We start from the raw sequence: 16,322 nt of genomic DNA, 5'->3' as shown, positions 1-16,322 counted from the left end.
TAATTCAATCATAGCGAAGAGGCTTGGTAAAAAGCCCACGGATTTTGCCCAAAGTGTGACAGAGTTCTCTTTGTGTTTGCTTATCCTCTGCTGTCACACACTTTAATTCGCCTCTCTTTATCTGGCATTCAAAACTTTCTTCAATGACATTCAATAAGGTCCAGCGGCTGGAAAAAAAAACTGGTTATTTTTTTGGATATTCTTTCCCAGTAGCTTTGGGCTTGGTGTGCATTCAGGAGCTGTTAACCCTTTGCCTCCCTGCGGCTCGGAGCCCTGGGGTTCAGCCCCTGGGCAGCGGGAATCCCTCGGGTTGAGACTGAATCAAACCCCCTTCGGTGACTGGCCACTTCTCAGCGGGGAGAGATGCCCCTTCCTGGGCGCCAGCTCCAGGAGAAGACGCTTTAAATTGCTATTCCTTAAAAATAAAACAAACAAACAAAATCCAAACCTCATTAACGCTTTCAGGGGAAGGACACTTGGAAATCCTTTTCAAATCATTTCGGGACTGAGTTTTTACTAGCATTCGTTTTTGTTCATTCTGTATTTTTCACCATTTGTTTGTGCACAAACATATATTTCTAGGCTCGGGCATCAACAGTATCTCTAGAAAACTCCCGTAGATTTCAGTGAGCAATGTGACTGCAGGCAAGAACAGCCTCTGTACAAGCCAGAGACACGGGCTTACACTGCTTTCAAGGCTTTTCCTTCCCTTCATTTGTGAAAACCCATTTGTTTTTTAGGAAGGCAGGTTACTGTAGGGAGAAATCTCCCCACGTTTGACGGGAGACGGTGGGTGCGTTTGTCTTTTTTTTTTTTTTTTTCCCGTATTTTAAACGGGAAGATCGGGGACGAAAATGTATTCCGATTAATTTTATTTTTTTTTTTTTTTTTCTTATTTGTTACCATTCCGTATTCACCTACAAAACGAACAAGCTGCAGGGAGCCCAACGCCGAGAGCTTCTGGGCGGGCGCCGTTTCGCTGCCCGGAGAAGCGCCGGTGCGCTTTAGCTCAGGTGAAGGCGCAGAAATTCGCTTTAGACCCCTCTGGAAGTTTTGCAGATCCCTGTGCTAAGAAATCCGGGCACCGTCGGTGCGTTTAAACTAAATCTCACCATATGGGAGAAAGAAGCCATTTCCCTGTCGGTCACCGCAGCCCCGGCGATTTCCCGGCGCACTTGTGCGCGGCGGTCCGGGGACAGGGACGGGGACGGTGCCACGGTGCGATGGTGGATGTCACCGCTAAAACCGGGCAGAGAGACCAGGCATAAAGAAGTGCGGAGTTTGCCGAGCGCCTCTTCTCCCTCCGTTTAGGAGCTCGCCGTGGGTGCCGCCGACACGGTGCTGTATCTGTGTGTCGGGGTTCCTACACCCGCACCCGCACATCCGCGCTGCTTGTGGCGCTCCGTGGCCGTTATCCGTGCCCAGGCGCCCACGCCCACGCAGGGGCCGGGCGGATGTGCTTGCCGGCGGAGCCCCCGGCTGGCACATCTCGGTGGCCGGGGGTCTCGCCCGACGGCGGCGACAGCCATAAGCGGCAGGTCCCGGCACCCGGCTGGGAACAAAGACGCGGGGTTGGGGACGGCGGCGAGCGCGGTAACGGGGACGAGACAGCCCGGCGGCGAGGGATGAGAGGGGGACCAGCGGGGATGAGGGGCCGACCTGGTGCCACAGGTGGGAAAGGCGCCGGGGGGCTGGCAGGGGAAACTGGCGGCGGCGGAGAGCGCGGCTGCAGCCGGCAAAATAAACAAGGGGGAGCGGACTGAAAGCTGGGCTGAAAGCGAAGGAGAGCGATAAAGAGAAAGAAAAGAATATTAAATCGCGAGAGAATGAGAAAATAACCCCGCCAAAGGGAGAGGAGGGGAGAGGCCGCCTGCTACGGCGTGGGTGGGGTCGACAAGAATAGAGTACATTATGCAGTTCATTTAGTTAACAAGGGAAATAATGAGGGAGCGTGCGGCGTGAATGCCAAGAGAAGAGGCACAGAAAGGCTATTGAGCGTCCCGGCGCCGCCATCACATGGCGCGGGCGCTATTTAAGGCGGGCGGGCGGGCGCCGTTCAGCACCACTCGGGCTGGCCAGCGGCGCTGCGCGGGTGCTGCGCGGGCGCTGCGCGGGGCGCTGCGCGGGCGCTGCGCGGGGCCATGCCGCGCTCCTTCCTGGTGGACTCGCTGGTGCTGCGGGAGGCTGGAGAGAAGAAGGGGGAGGCCAGCCCGCCGCCGCCGCTCTTCCCCTACGCCGTCCACCCCTCGCACCCCCTGCCCGGGCTGCCGGCCGGCGCCTGCCACGCTCGCAAGGCCGGGCTGCTCTGCGTCTGCCCGCTCTGTGTCACCGCCTCCCAGCTGCACCCGCCGCCGCCCGCCATCCCCCTCATCAAGGCCTCCTTCCCCCCCTTCGGCTCCCAGTACTGCCACTCGCCCCTGGCCCGCCAGCAGCACTCCGTCTCCGCCGTCAGCGTCGGGCACGCACCGGCGCTCTACCAGGGCGCCTACCCGCTGCCCGACCCCCGGCAGTTCCACTGCATCTCCGTGGGTAAGGGCGGCACGCGTGGGGAGGGCGGGGTGCACGCACGCATGCTAACGGGGAGGTGATGGGGGGTCACCGGGAGGGACAGGACACTGCCCAAGGCAGATGGAGCCGGGGGGCCCGTGCCCTGCGTCCTCAGGCTGGACGGGGAGTCCCGGCATCTCCCCCCGGGGGATGCGCAGCCCCGCTGCTGCCCGCCGAACCTCCGACCCAGGCGGTGGGAACGGGGGGATGCTGCCCCGGCACCCCGTAACTTCGGGCTGCAGCCCGGCTACCGCTTGCCGGTTCACCGTCTCCCCGGGGAGGGGGGGTTTGCGGCCCGGCAGAGGGGGCGACGGGGGGACTCAGCAAGGACCAGTGGGTCTATGGTCGGCGCTGCGGGGCGGGCGGCGGCGGGTCTGGCAGGTCCTGACGGTGCGTTCCCTCCGCTCCGCAGACAGCACGTCCAGTCAGCTGCCCAGCAGCAAGCGGATGCGCACCGCCTTCACCAGCACGCAGCTCCTGGAGCTGGAGAGGGAGTTCGCCTCCAACATGTACCTCTCCCGGCTGCGGCGAATCGAGATCGCCACCTACCTGAACCTCTCCGAGAAGCAGGTGAAGATCTGGTTCCAGAACCGACGGGTCAAGCACAAGAAAGAAGGCAAAAGCAGCTCCCACCGGGGCGGGGGGGCCGGCCACAGTTGCAAATGCTCGTCCCTTTCCACCACCAAGTGCTCGGAAGACGACGAGGACTTGCGCATGTCTCCGTCCTCCTCGGGGAAGGATGACAGAGGCCTCACAGTTACCCCCTAGTCCCCCGCACGCCCACTTCGGCTCCCCAGGAACTGTGGTGAGAGCGGGAGGGAGACTCCTGCCTGCTCCAGAGCTGACATGCAGCCGAAGGATTTTATACCGTTTTGTATAATCTGTGTAATTTACGAAGGACTTTCTCGCCTTTCTAGACCCCCGACACATGGGGACGGGTGTCCCTGCGCCCTGTTGTAAATAAACTGCTCCCTAGGACCCCAGGCGTCCCCCGGTAGTGCTGTCTCACTTGTCTCCCTGAAGGCGCGGCCCCGGGCCCGGGAGGCTCCTCGCAGAGCTTCCCCCGCACCAAGACAGGCGCGGATGCTGCGCGGCGGCGGGCCGTGCGGGCCACCTGGAGGGGTGCCGTCCCGGGGCTCCCTCCGGTAACTCGGCGGTGCCCGAAAGCGGGCGGACGGGGAGGGTCGGGGGCGGTTTAGGTTATTATCTTTATTTTTTTTTCTTTCCTAAATTGTTGTCGGTTTTGTTTTGCCTTCGTCGCTGCCGGGCGCGCAGCTGTGGTTGTACCGTTCCGTCCCCTTCCTCCCCCCGGGAGATATTTATTTATTTATTTATGTGCAGAGAAACGATGACGGCGATGATAATAATGATGATGATAACAATAAAAGCTCTTTGGTGGTTTATTTCCTTCCTTTCACGTAGAAAACAGCCGCTCGGTGTCCGCGGGCGTGCGGCGGGAGCGCCATCGCTCTCCATCCTTCTCCGCCGTAGCCCGGCACCGGGGCTCTCTGCCCCGGCGAGCGCGGATGGCGGGGATTCTTCATTTCTCTTAGCCGCGCCGAACGTACGGGATGCGGGGGACCCCCGCCCCGTGTCCCGGGGCTCTCCCCGCTCTCTCGGCCCTCCCCGCGAAGCCAAAGGTTGGGCTGGAGCCCGCCTCGGCTGAACACCTTTCCCTCCCTATCACGCCTCCCTTCCCATTCACAAGTCTGCGGGACAGAGCGAGAGACACTATTTGCACACATCTATCCGTAAGGCTATAGGTGAATACAAATACCCGGCTGGCGGCTGGGCTCGTCTCCTCTCTCCAGGTGCCCGCCGCCGCTACCGGGGAAGGATGGACCCGGCCTCCAGCTAACCTGCCGGTGCCGGTCCTGCTGGAGTTCCCGCCTGCACGGCCACCGGGCTCCGGCCGCCCCTCTCCGGCCTCGCAGCCTCCTGACGGGGCTTTCCCGTCGGGGAAACGGAACGTTCGTTTTTACGCACGGCTTCTCGGCGGAGAACCCCGGCGGAAAAGCAGCCGGCAGGTTCCGCAGCCCCCGGGGGTGCTAAACGCGGCGGTGCCGGACCGGCACCTGCCCCCGAGAGTGCGGCACCCCAGGGCCTCAGCGCTCTCGCCGCCGCTCCGTTTGCGCAGGGAAAAGTCCTTTGTGCGGGGACTCCGCGGACCCACGGGGACGCCCTCTCCGGTGGCCGGGACTCCGGAGTACCCGCAGTATCTCCCTGTACCCGCAACCGGTGCCCCCGGTATCCCTGAGGAGCCGGACGTTGCACCGGCTGTGCCGGCGGGTTTCAAGCGCTGCAGCCTGGGGAATGGGCTTGGGTCGCTGGGCTGCCGTTGGTCCCTGCCCGCACCGGGACGGGACTCGCTTTTCATCCCGGAGCAGGTCTGAAGTAGATGTCGCCCGTCCCGGGAAATCCCCGTGGAGAAGGTCCACGCAGGGCTGAGCTCGGTGTAGGGAGCTGTGAGTTTGGGATCCCTAGGCACCGAGAGTGAAGGCAGAGCTGATAAAATCGCCACTGCCAGCACAGCCTGAAGTCCTTTCCATAAAACAAACATGTCACGCTCTCCCCTTCCCAGGTCCCTGCATCTCTTTGCATAGCTGTGGGGCCAGGAGACCTACAGGCTCCTACAGCTCCGTCCCACAGGTGAGCAGACACCACGGTCCTGCAGACCACAGGGCACTGTGGACCCCTCGGGACACCCCAGGATGGAGTGAGGTGTGCGGGATCCTGGAGACATGGCAGTGTAGGACAGACACAAGGCAGTACCCATGCCCTGCCGTGACTGTCCTGATTTGTGTTCCCCCTGGTTGGAAGATGGCAGTGGCTTGGTGATACTAGGCAGGTGCCACAATGAAGTTTGGGAATGTGGACAAAATGTTTAGGCTACTCGTCTCCTTGGGGGTCTGCCTTCACCCACTGCCTCCTGTGACCCTTAGACCTCTGGCTCCTACCTCCTTGCTTCCTCCTCTGTTAGCTCCCCACATCAACTGGCTGAGATGAGATGGCCGGGCAAGGAGTGTTTAGGACACTTTGTGGGCAGCTCCTTCTGGCTCCTTTTCCCATGGCTACTGGGGATACACTTCACAGTTCAGGAATCAAAACCTGATCGTGCTACAGGAGTCAGTCACACTTATCTTGTGCTTGCCCCATGATGTTCCCTGTGTGTCCTTCTTTCCCCAGTGGCCCAGTTCCAACAGGAAAGACCCCTCAGTGGATCCTAATTGGCGCAGCGGGGCCCTGCAGCCCCTCCAGCACTCGCCTCCCTTCCTGCCCGCATTTACCAGAATTGTTTTGAAATGTCATTGTAAAATAGACAGAAACAGCCAAATGTGGGTTTACCAAGGGGTCTGGCATTCTCTTAAACAGGGCCCTGGCACTGAAGTCAACGAGCATTCATAGAGGCGTGTGTGTGTGTGTGCTCCTTGTGCCTGTTCAGTGGCATGGGACTGAGCCAGTTGGCTGGCAGTGGGATGCGAGGAACACTAATGCTAGGCAGTTGAGTGCTACTATTGAAGGTCTGTTGTGGCATTTGTGTTAAAACTCTTGATATCTTTGTCTGCCAGCACATTCCCACCATCTCTCTAGTCCTTCATGGCATGAGCACTGATATATTAAAAAAAAAAAAAAAGTGTCTCCTCACGCTCCTTTTCTGGGGACAGTTTTTCCTGCTTATGATAGGGACAATGAGGCAGTGGCACTGCCCACCCAACTTGCTCCTCACTCGCCATGAAACTTGGGTAGCAGCGTGCAGGCACCTGGGGGACAAATACATTTTGTCATGTGGGACCGGAGCTGCTGGGCTCCTTCTGGGGAGCATCTAGGAGAGTTGCTTGGTGTGTGGGTACAAGTTCACTAGCTCATCCTCATTGCAGACACAGCGGCCATGGGCTGAGAGACAGCATCTTGCAGGGACGCTGTCCCAATGGGCGCACACTTTATGGACAGCGTGTGCACACATGTGCCTGTGTCCTTTATGGACTGAGTTTGTCAACCAGATAATTTAGGACTAATCCTCGGCCCTAAAAGGTACCTCGTATATGTAAAGTAGCAAAGAGAATTCCTCTGTATGGTATAATTTTGTCTGAACAGGAGTAGAGTATCACAATGGATGCCCCCAACAAGACAGTATTAATATTCTCCGATACACACTGGCCTCTGCTGCAGAGCCTGTGTACCTTGCAAAGCCCAGTGGGGCTCTCAGTGCACTTGACAGTCATTATGCCACATCCACATGCAGAGATAATCCCTCCTTAGTTGGGCATTTTTCTAATTTAGTGAGAAATCATTACGGCAAATGCTCAGAGTGTCATTTTCAAGGACTCTGAGGTTGGGCAAATTAAAGTCATTTTGCTGCGGGAAGAGCGTGGGCACCTCTGCTAAAGCGAATGTCATAACATGCCGATTTTCAACTTTCTATCTCTAGCCATTTTGACGGCAGATTTCTGAAAGTTACTTAAGCATTTTAGCATCTAAAATGCTCAGCCTGTCCTGATTGTGACAGGAACCACATTTGCAAATCCACAAAGAGAGCTTGAATATTTTCCAGTATATACTTTTTTGACCATATTTCTGTCTGGAAGTTGAATTTTTTCCTCCCTAGCATGCAGAGAGGAGACTCTTTGGATGCTATTGAGGCTTTGAAGACTGTGTCCCAGAGCAAAGGTGGCTATCCTGGCAGGGGGAGAATGACAGAAGATGACGCTGATGTTCAGAGCTCCCTTTTCCGCCCATTGGGATTGCTGAGTGTGGAGGTCCCACACCCCATCCCATCATATACGCAGCCACTCTCCTTTCACCAGTCCAGGGACAAAATATGAACATGAGTGCTGATGAATAACCAGAAAAAACAGAGGTTTTTTGAATGAAAAATCTTTTCAACATTAAATACCCGTGTGCTTACAGCATTCATAATATTAAAATGCATTTTTTGGCTTTTATGTTTATGTGATTTTTATTTTTATCCCTAAACCTCATTTCATTCCACACAAAGACTGCATCAAATAGATTTACAGCTGAAAGCATGCATTGGTATCTTAAGTGTTGTTGCTCTTATCCACAAAACTTATATCGTTAACCCGGGAATTTCATAATTCAGTTCATCTGCAGTTAACCAGTTTACACAGTGCCAGCTCTGAGCTGGCCCCATGGATCTGGAATAGTGTTTTTAGTAAATGGACTGTTTTCTCTTCAAAACTGCATTACATCAGGGGTAGCTGGGTGTTTCTTTCACTCTTGTTTACTTGGAATGAATCCCACCTATGAATTTACTGGTATAACAAGGCTTCATTTTTAATTTCTAAGTTTCTGAGAAAGGCGGTGAAATTTTATTCTGTAATGATGATAAAATTTTGTCTGTGAATGTGATTGCTTTAAAATATAGGTGGGTGTTAACTAAATACTCTAAATAAAATGTTTTTGTATGATATTCCTAATGATTTGAAGACAGGTACATCAACAGTAGCGATCTCTCAATTACATTAATTTTGAAAGTGTTTTTGCTATGAACACAAAGTACTCGTTTATCAGGATGTAATTATGCAAGATCAGGAGATCTCCTAGGATACTGACACTGATGATGACAGCAAGTGGTTGGGCCCGGTGTTTAATGCGGCTGTAGCTAGACAGGAGTGACTGCCTGGTGCTGGACAGCTGGCTACTCCGGAACTACCCTATATACACTATACACTTCATAACCCGTATATACACTAGTACATATAGGTTTTTAAAAAATTAAAAACAACCCCCCCAAAACCTAAAAGAAGTAGTAGCAGTGATCATAAACAGGCTTGTTCCCAACAAAAGAGTAGATTTTCATCATATATTTATTATCTGTCTATACAGACCAAATTGGAAAAACACATCAAAAGAATCTTAGGATGGATCCAAAATGTACCCTGGGGACAGTCACTCCTGTCAGGTCTGTGTCCATTCTCTTCCTCAGCTTCAGCTTTCCAATTATTAAAAGTATGAGTGTCAGCCACAGATTATGAATAGATTATTTTAGGCACTTTTCAGCCAGATGGGTAGTGGCCCCCGTGCTTAAACATAGGTGTGTACTGATATTTTAGACCTTGGGTGGGAGTATCTGGTCTGGACTGGCCTCCAGTTGCTGCTCCGGAAAGACCTGGGTCTGCTGCAGGTAGGTCCTTGCTGTCAGTCTGGTGAGGACAACATAGAATGTGTAAAAGAGCACTAGGCACACATCCAGACACATGAAATGGTTCTTGATGGGAGAATTTACACCTGAAGCACAAGGAGATTGAACAGATACAGCCAGATTGCTGGAGAGAATACAGGGCAGCAGTGGGTGCCGGTGCAAATGCATCTGGATGTAGCTTGATTTTAAAAAGATTTAAATAGCCTGTGCGGAGGGTTCCCTGCCTCTACTTGACTGATCCTGGCCTGGGTAGGCTACAAAACTGTGCAGTGTCTTGGATCACTCTTGTTTTTCTTAAGTTACAGTCAATGCTTAGGTAAATACCAAAGAATTCCAGATGATCCATACAGATCTGTATGGATCCTGCATACGGGTGTGCGGGTGGTTTGTAATGCGCAAGGCAGCACAGAAAAACTGAGCAGAGCTATGGTAAAATCTATGTTTGTGTGCCGTTTGGGTTTTCTTGTAAGCCATATTCATTTTGCACTTAGCATGATACAAACCCAGAGGAAATCCACTGGAATCAGCAGCTCCGAGGAGAAAATGTCTCCACAAGCCAGGTGGTACAGCAGAGGTACAGGGACTGAATTAGACAGAGAGGCTGTTACCTGAAAAGTGACACAAATATGTAGCTGGGAGCCATCTCATTCAATCTGCTCTCTGGCCTTTGCACTAGACAAGACTCTTTCAGATCGGACCTGTCTCTTTACTGGTGTCCGCATCTTGATGACTGTACAGGGGGAGGCAGAGGGTCAGAAGGGCTCCTCATCTGCAATGGTTGCTAACAGGAGTGACAATTGGGATGATGAGGCTGCAGAAGATGATGGGCACATGTCTGATCTGGTACGGGTGTCTCAGACCTGTTCCAAGGTTGTGCTGGAGAAATCAACTCTGTCGTTTTGCTGACTTGGGTCAGCACCGCCCCATGCTCTCCAAAGCCTGCCTTGCTTGAAGGTGGACACAGCACACCATCTGATCATGCTGCTTTGCTACAGAGCAAATATTCAGATTGGATTATGTGCTGATGCCTGCAGGTATGCGTTTCTCAGTGCTGGAAAAGCCACCAAGTCTTGTTACAGATGTTACGTATGCAAGTGAGGAGCTGAGTTTTGAATGGGGAGTGTGAATAGCCATGTAAATAACCATGGGCAGCATCTGGAGAGGGCTAGGAAAATATTTCACCCGTGGTGTTTACCACTGACTTTTGCTTGTGTAGTTTATCAGCTAAAATAATCATGTTATAAATTGGGCTTGGAACAACTGGATTTAAGTTGTGAGCCACATCTTTTCTGTCTTTTATAACTCTATTAATAATTCTCCTTTTTTTCATTTGTTTGCATGTTTAGCTTATAATGTGCTATTGCAGCACAGCACACTGGCCTTATCTTAGCTCTAGTTCTTTGATGGTTTGCAGCTTTCTCTACTTGGATGGGAGGGAGACAAGGGAAATCTGAATTTTCTTAAGTGCCTGAACTGGGAGGACACCACACTGTACTAGGAGGTAGGTAAGCAAAAGTCGATGATGTGGGAAACTCCTGTCGTTAGTTCCTGAGCATCAAGATGCTCTCTTAAGCATGAGCGGCCCCCAGCCTAGCTGTGCTATGGGCATGAAGCGAAGACAAGGCAGCTAGATTGTTGCTACTGTCAAGCCTGCTGGACCTCGTGCCTTCTACCTAGGTGCCTGTGACTGCAAGGAAACGGTCCTGACGGTGTTTGTAGCCTGTCTGAGTCCTGCCCTGGCCCGTTTCAGAGTTGATTTGATCTCTCCTGACCCAGATCCCAGCTGCTCCAGCACCCCAAAAGCCTGCTCTGCTCCTGCATATCTGCTTAGCACCATCTCCAGGGCTTCCAGCCCCCCACTCCCACCCCCCACACTGACTGGTGACATCCCCATCTCCCTGGCTGACTCCCAGCTCCAGCTTTGCACACTTTTGGTCATTTTCTCCCATCATTCACAATTCTTGCCCCAGCTTCTGTCTTTTCCCCAGGCTCCATCCTCCCAGACACCTTCTGGGGGTCTGTTTCACTCCCAGCCCTACCTGCACAACTGTTGAAGACAACACTCATGTTGCCAGCACTGGTGAGCAAGCAGAGCTTCGCTAAATGCAGGGGATCCACATGAAATTTACACCACGTGATACCCAGGTGCATCACTCACTGCCCTGCTGGCTTCCCCGTACGCAGCGTCCCAGCTCCAATCCACCAGCTCCTCCCAGCTAACACCAACTTCACCCTACACGCCTGTCCTGGTCCTCCTGCAGTGCTGTCAGCTCACTCAGCCGAGCTGAATCCCTGTCGTGACTGTTCTCTCTTCTTCTGCTAATCTATCTTTGCTCACTTCTCTATGTATTTCTGTTTTTCTTTCCTGGATTTCAGTCAATCACCTGTTTAAAGTTGAGCACATGCTTAAATACTCTGCCAGAGCAAGCCCTAGATTTTCTTAGGTTGTTTTCCACCCCCTGATAACTACCCCCCTACCCATTTCTTCAGAATATATGAGGAACGTATATCCAGCTCTTATGGTTAATTTTACACACAGTTTAGGTTACACTTTATGTGAAACGTGCTACAAAAAGTAAAAGACTCGTCTTCTTTCTCTTCCTTTCTTTCTCTTTAGTTAAGCATACATCTAAAGAAACCTTTCAATGGGTTTGCAGAGCCCGAATACAGTAGAGTGACACAAAGCATTCTGGATATTGCTATGCAAATGACATGCCAAGAATGTTTAGACTGTACCTTGAAGCAGTAAACAAGTTGATTGTCATGGTGTCATGGTAACTAGAGCTGGATCCGCTTCATATGAATGAGGTCCCAACCTTCGTTTTTATTTGGATTGCTAAAGCAACTCAGTGGTCCAAAGCTCATCACCCCGTTGGTCCTCTGGAGAGCCAGAGGTACAAGAAATGGCCTCGTGTATTGGGACACTGTTTAAAATGAAACAATGAGCTACTCTGACACACAACTTCAGGTCACCGAGGATATTCAAACGTACACAGATCTGAGTCGGGAGCTGCTGTCAACACCATGGGGATTTGCCATGTGCTCTGGGCAGCACTGCTGTCCCACTGGCATAGCTACAATCTGCAGCCATGATATCTGGGAGTGATGAAGCTTGTGTTTTTTAAACCAGTGAACGGCTCCCATCTCACAGAAGCAGGGAAGTGTGGAAGCAGGAGAAGGCGGTAGGACTCTTGTGAGCAGCATCTCTATGTGGGTATGTAGGACCAAGACTTCAGACTGCTGGTCAGCTGCTGGTATTGCCCACTCGATACATGATTTCTTGCCAAGCAGAGCCGTGACTGTTTCCCTGGGTTTGACGGGGACATCCTTCCCTGAATAGCAGGGAAGCTCCCTAACACCACAGGAGAATCACGCTGGTGACTTAGAGATTAAAGAGTCATTTTCCTAACCTTGTATCTCAGGGCTGAACTATTCCAGGCTCTGATGAGGCACTTCATTTAGCAAAGTAAATGCACTCCTGGAAATAGTTCATCCAAGCTGAGCCACCACAGGCTTGGCTCCAAACCTCATCTTCTCCCTTTGCAAATAGAAGATGCTTTCACCAGCCAAACCAACAACATAGCAGCACTGTCCTGCTCTACAAAATAAACTTGCTAGAGTTTCCTAGATGGCTGTGGTGACATAAGCTCGAGGCTAAAAAAGTCTCCTTACACCAAACACTCAAAAAAACACCTTTTTTTGAAAGAGCCGTGTGCCCAATGGTAAGTGCCAGCTGATCTCAGAGCATTCATTTGGCAGAAGAATTTGTCCTTTTTGCACTATTTGTCACTGCAGATCTGGGCTTTAAGGGATATCACAGAGCTGCTGAGCCAACCTGGTACAGACCACAGGGACTGACTCAGGACTCAGCTTGCTGTGTTTCTCTGTTGGTTCTTCAAACCCACACTATCTCCAAACAGCAGAAGCAGAAGAGCAGCTATACTGGGTCAAGACAAAGGTCCATCCTGACTCTGGCAGTGGACAAATGCAGAGGTGTAGGGACAACTGCAGGAACAGGTCTGATGTACATGATATCTCTCCCAGCTTCCATTTTCAGCTTGGGTAACTCCTGAGGTTTTCTATGAAACCTCAATGAAAACGTCATCTATGACTGTCTTGTATAGTGGAACTTGTGTAACCTTACAGCACCTTTCAGCGCCCGCAAGCTTTCCAGTCCCTGTGTTTCCAACAGAAACTCACTGGGTCAGTAAGGGGATAGGAATCCTCCCACCTGCTGGATGATATACTTTCTGGTCAGACTGGCACATAGTAGAACAAAATGACATAGTGTCCAAAGGCAAACCAGATGTTTCTTGTGCTGGAGGGTTTCCTTTAACCCTTTGGAAATGCTCTGTTATAATTCCTAACAGATTCAAAGAGATGAGAAGCCAGTGACACTGGAAAATGCCAGTGAGCAGCCAATAAATTAATTACTTCTCTGTCCTTTAAATGTCTAGAGTCACACTGACCCTTACCATGGCTTTGCAGGCACTTTGTGGCTGAGAGTGGTTGGTAAGGTCAGGAACTCAAAGTCTGGAATCAGCTGGAGAGCATCAGAAGAAGTAAAATATGAATATCTCAAAGGAAGATAAAATGGCAAAGACCAAAATAGCCACCTAGAATATGAGAGTGTCTCCTTTACTGCTCACCTCTCAAGGAGGTGTTCAGAGGCAGTGGGGACCGGTGGACATCCCCTCCTGTGCTCCTGAGCATGGCCACAGCACTGCCTGGCAGAGTGCACAGCAAAATCCACCAGCACAGGGACAGCCTCCACCCATCCGGGAGGGAAGTGAATTTTTTAATCCATGTTGGAAGGTAATTAAAAAAGAACTTTTCAAAGCACAGGACACAGAATGAGAACGCTTCATATGCTGAGAAGTGTGTGAGCTCCTTGGCAGCGCACCAAACCTGACTCACGTTGCTCAAGGCCTTGCCTGCTGTGTGTTGGGCTCTTCTCTGTGCTTGTGTTGGCTTGAGATGCTACATCCCACAGTCCCATTCCATCTCTTGTTACCTGAAGTGACCTGCAATAATCTGTCTGAACCACTCATGTGCAGCTCTCTAACTCACGGCATCAATAAGAGGACAGGAATCCTCCCACCAGCTGCAGGACCTGCACTGAAGATGCACCACAGCTACTTGGACAGACTCCCCGTCCGGAGTCAGGGCAGAGGAGCAAGCCCTGAATGGCAGGAGTTATCTCCTGCTGCAGCACATGTCTTGGCCAGGCCAGCTGAATCAGGCCCTGAAAACCATTTCAACGAAGGCAGTCCAGAAAGAGCAGTTCCATTGTAGCTGGATGCACTATCAATACCAAGAGGGAGGCAGGGGAACCCCTGAGGATTTATTGCTCACTGAACTAACTTCCTTAGCTGGAACAACTGCATTTAGGCAGCTTCACTTAAATAATTCAGTTAAGAATATCAGAGGTAGTAGCACTGAAGAGGTCCTAGGACAGGATGTGGAGGGGAAACATCTTCAGCTGGATGCAAAAGCGAGGACTGAGTATGCTCCAAACATGGTGAACCAGTTTCATAAATGATGTAAGCCTATTCAGCAGTGCAAGGGAGACTAGAAAGAGATCTAGAGGAATAATCTCCAGGGCTGTGAAATGAGTATGTCCACCCAGGTCCTATTCATCTCCAGGCCAGAGCCATGGGAATGAGCACGTGACCAGGGAATTTTTCTTCCCTGTTTCTCATCAGCCACTGCAAGGTCTCCTTGGAAGTAGCTCATGGGAAAAATGAGCACCCCATCAGAGCAAATCAAACCCTGGCCTAGGAGAAGGGTGGAAGGGATTTAACCCAATCATCTAAACCTGATACTGATGGTAATTGAAGTTCTGTTAGGGACCAGGTGCTTACATCTGATTAACTGACTACAAAATATCTTCTCCGGCACCTTTAATCCAGCCTTTTACGTCTTCACAAATGGATCAGTAGGAAAGTCCTGTTCCTTGCTGAAACACTGCTTTTCCTGAAGCAGAATTTGGATGCTGCTTTATCTGGCAAGTGCAGTTTTGGATGGTTTAGAAAATACAGTAGAATGATTGATGCTGTATTCAGCAGGGCTGATGTAGGCACCAGAGTCCAGATGAGCTGGAGAGAGAGGTGAAGGGCCATATGTGCCCTCTACTCCATGCTTCAGGCTGCTCAGTGGAGCTGTGGAGCCATCCCCCAGGAGATACTGACTCCAGCCAGAAAGTCTATTTACACTGTAGTGTGACAAGTGTGTGGAATTGAAGTCAGCAGCTGATCCTAAGAAGTGCTTTTGGGTTGCTCATCCTTGATCTGAGCAGGCTGAAAAGCAGGGTGGTATTTGTGGGCATATAATACTTCCAGGTGGATATGTCACATTTTTCCACTGAGATTTGAAGAACCTTCTGGCCAGCTCCTCTAAATCTGCAGTTGGTGTGTCTGCAGGGAGCGAGAACGATGTCTTAGCTCTCGGTGAAAAGATGTTCTTAAAGCACATTCTGGCTGGCAGAAGTTCCCATTTATAAGCAAGCTCTTACAGGTCCAAGTACTACTAAAGACACGGCAGTCTCAGTGTTCAAGCTGCCAGCTCTGAGTTTTTCTCCCTCGTTGCATTACAGCAACAGCTTCTCTGAGATGTGAGCATCAAGCAGTGAGCCGGTGATAGAAGTACCTCTTCTGCCTGAGGACATGGCCCAAGGCATTTTCTTCAAGGAGAGATACGTTTATTTCTTTGTTCATATTAAGTAGTCCAGAGTAACTCAGAACAGCTGGCAAGCCCTCTCCACCAGTGTCTTCACAGACTTCTGTTTTGGCCACATTATCTCTGGGTGGTGTTGCGTTGTTGGTCCAGCACAAGGTCCAGGTTGTTCCATGGGCTGGTGTCAGCATCCAGTGCCCCGTCTGGGCCCATTGCATGTATGTGCCATGGCTGAGCTCAGACCCTCTGAAGGCTTCCTTGGGAGGTGCTCTCTACCTTTGGGAATCCCTCCTCTGCTTGGTACAGGTGTATTTGTGGGGCCATGTGTCAGCTTGCAGGGACCACTTGCCACCTTGTAAGTCCCAGGGAGCTGCTCCAGGTGGCAGATTTTCAGAGCTCACAGTACGAGCTGGCCAGACCAGGCAGGTTGGATGTTCTCCCTCCTTGACTTGCCCAAGGTGCTGGTGTCCTTTATCCCTGGCTGCACTTTCAATCAGTATCTCCAAGCAGTCTCTGGCTTTTCCCAAGCCCTGAGAAGAAACACAACGCCAGCACCATGTCTGCCTCCAGAGTTTTCTTTCCATGACTTGTGTAAAACACTAATCCTGATGGCTACATCCCTCCCCTACTGCTATTTCATGGCCCCTTGCACCTTTTCTGTCCCAGCTGCCTGGAGCCATCTCTGGGCTCTTCTATTCATTGACCTCTGAGGGGAGGGAGACCTGTTGTGTCCTCTGTTTGTACAGCATCTAGCACAATAGGTGGTCCATGCTCTGTGCTCTCCTATATGCTTACAGAAACCCACAGGTTCACATCATCACGCAGAGCCCTTCCATGGCACATCACGCACGCCACGGCTCGTTGGCTGCGCTTACCATGTTTCCTGAGATCCCTTTGTTAAATAAACAACAACAGAGATTGCCGGTCCCTGCCTGTG

General features: G+C 51.6%; 1 protein-coding gene across 1 annotated transcript; it reads left to right on the top strand.

Moving 5' to 3' along the window:
• Window positions 1–2,141: 2,141 nt before the first annotated feature.
• Window positions 2,142–3,315, top strand: GSX1 (GS homeobox 1). The gene is made up of 2 exons (XM_074155609.1): window positions 2,142–2,529; window positions 2,960–3,315. Exons 1-2 carry the CDS (start codon window positions 2,142–2,144, stop codon window positions 3,313–3,315), a joined length of 744 nt encoding a protein of 247 aa, XP_074011710.1.
• Window positions 3,316–16,322: the final 13,007 nt, after the last annotated feature.

Source organism: Numenius arquata, chromosome 1 (genome assembly GCF_964106895.1).
Source record: "Numenius arquata chromosome 1, bNumArq3.hap1.1, whole genome shotgun sequence".
Taxonomy (NCBI): Eukaryota; Metazoa; Chordata; class Aves; order Charadriiformes; family Scolopacidae; genus Numenius; species Numenius arquata.
The sequence above is the reverse complement of the archived record's forward strand: the minus strand, read 5'-3'. Positions and strand labels throughout refer to the sequence as shown.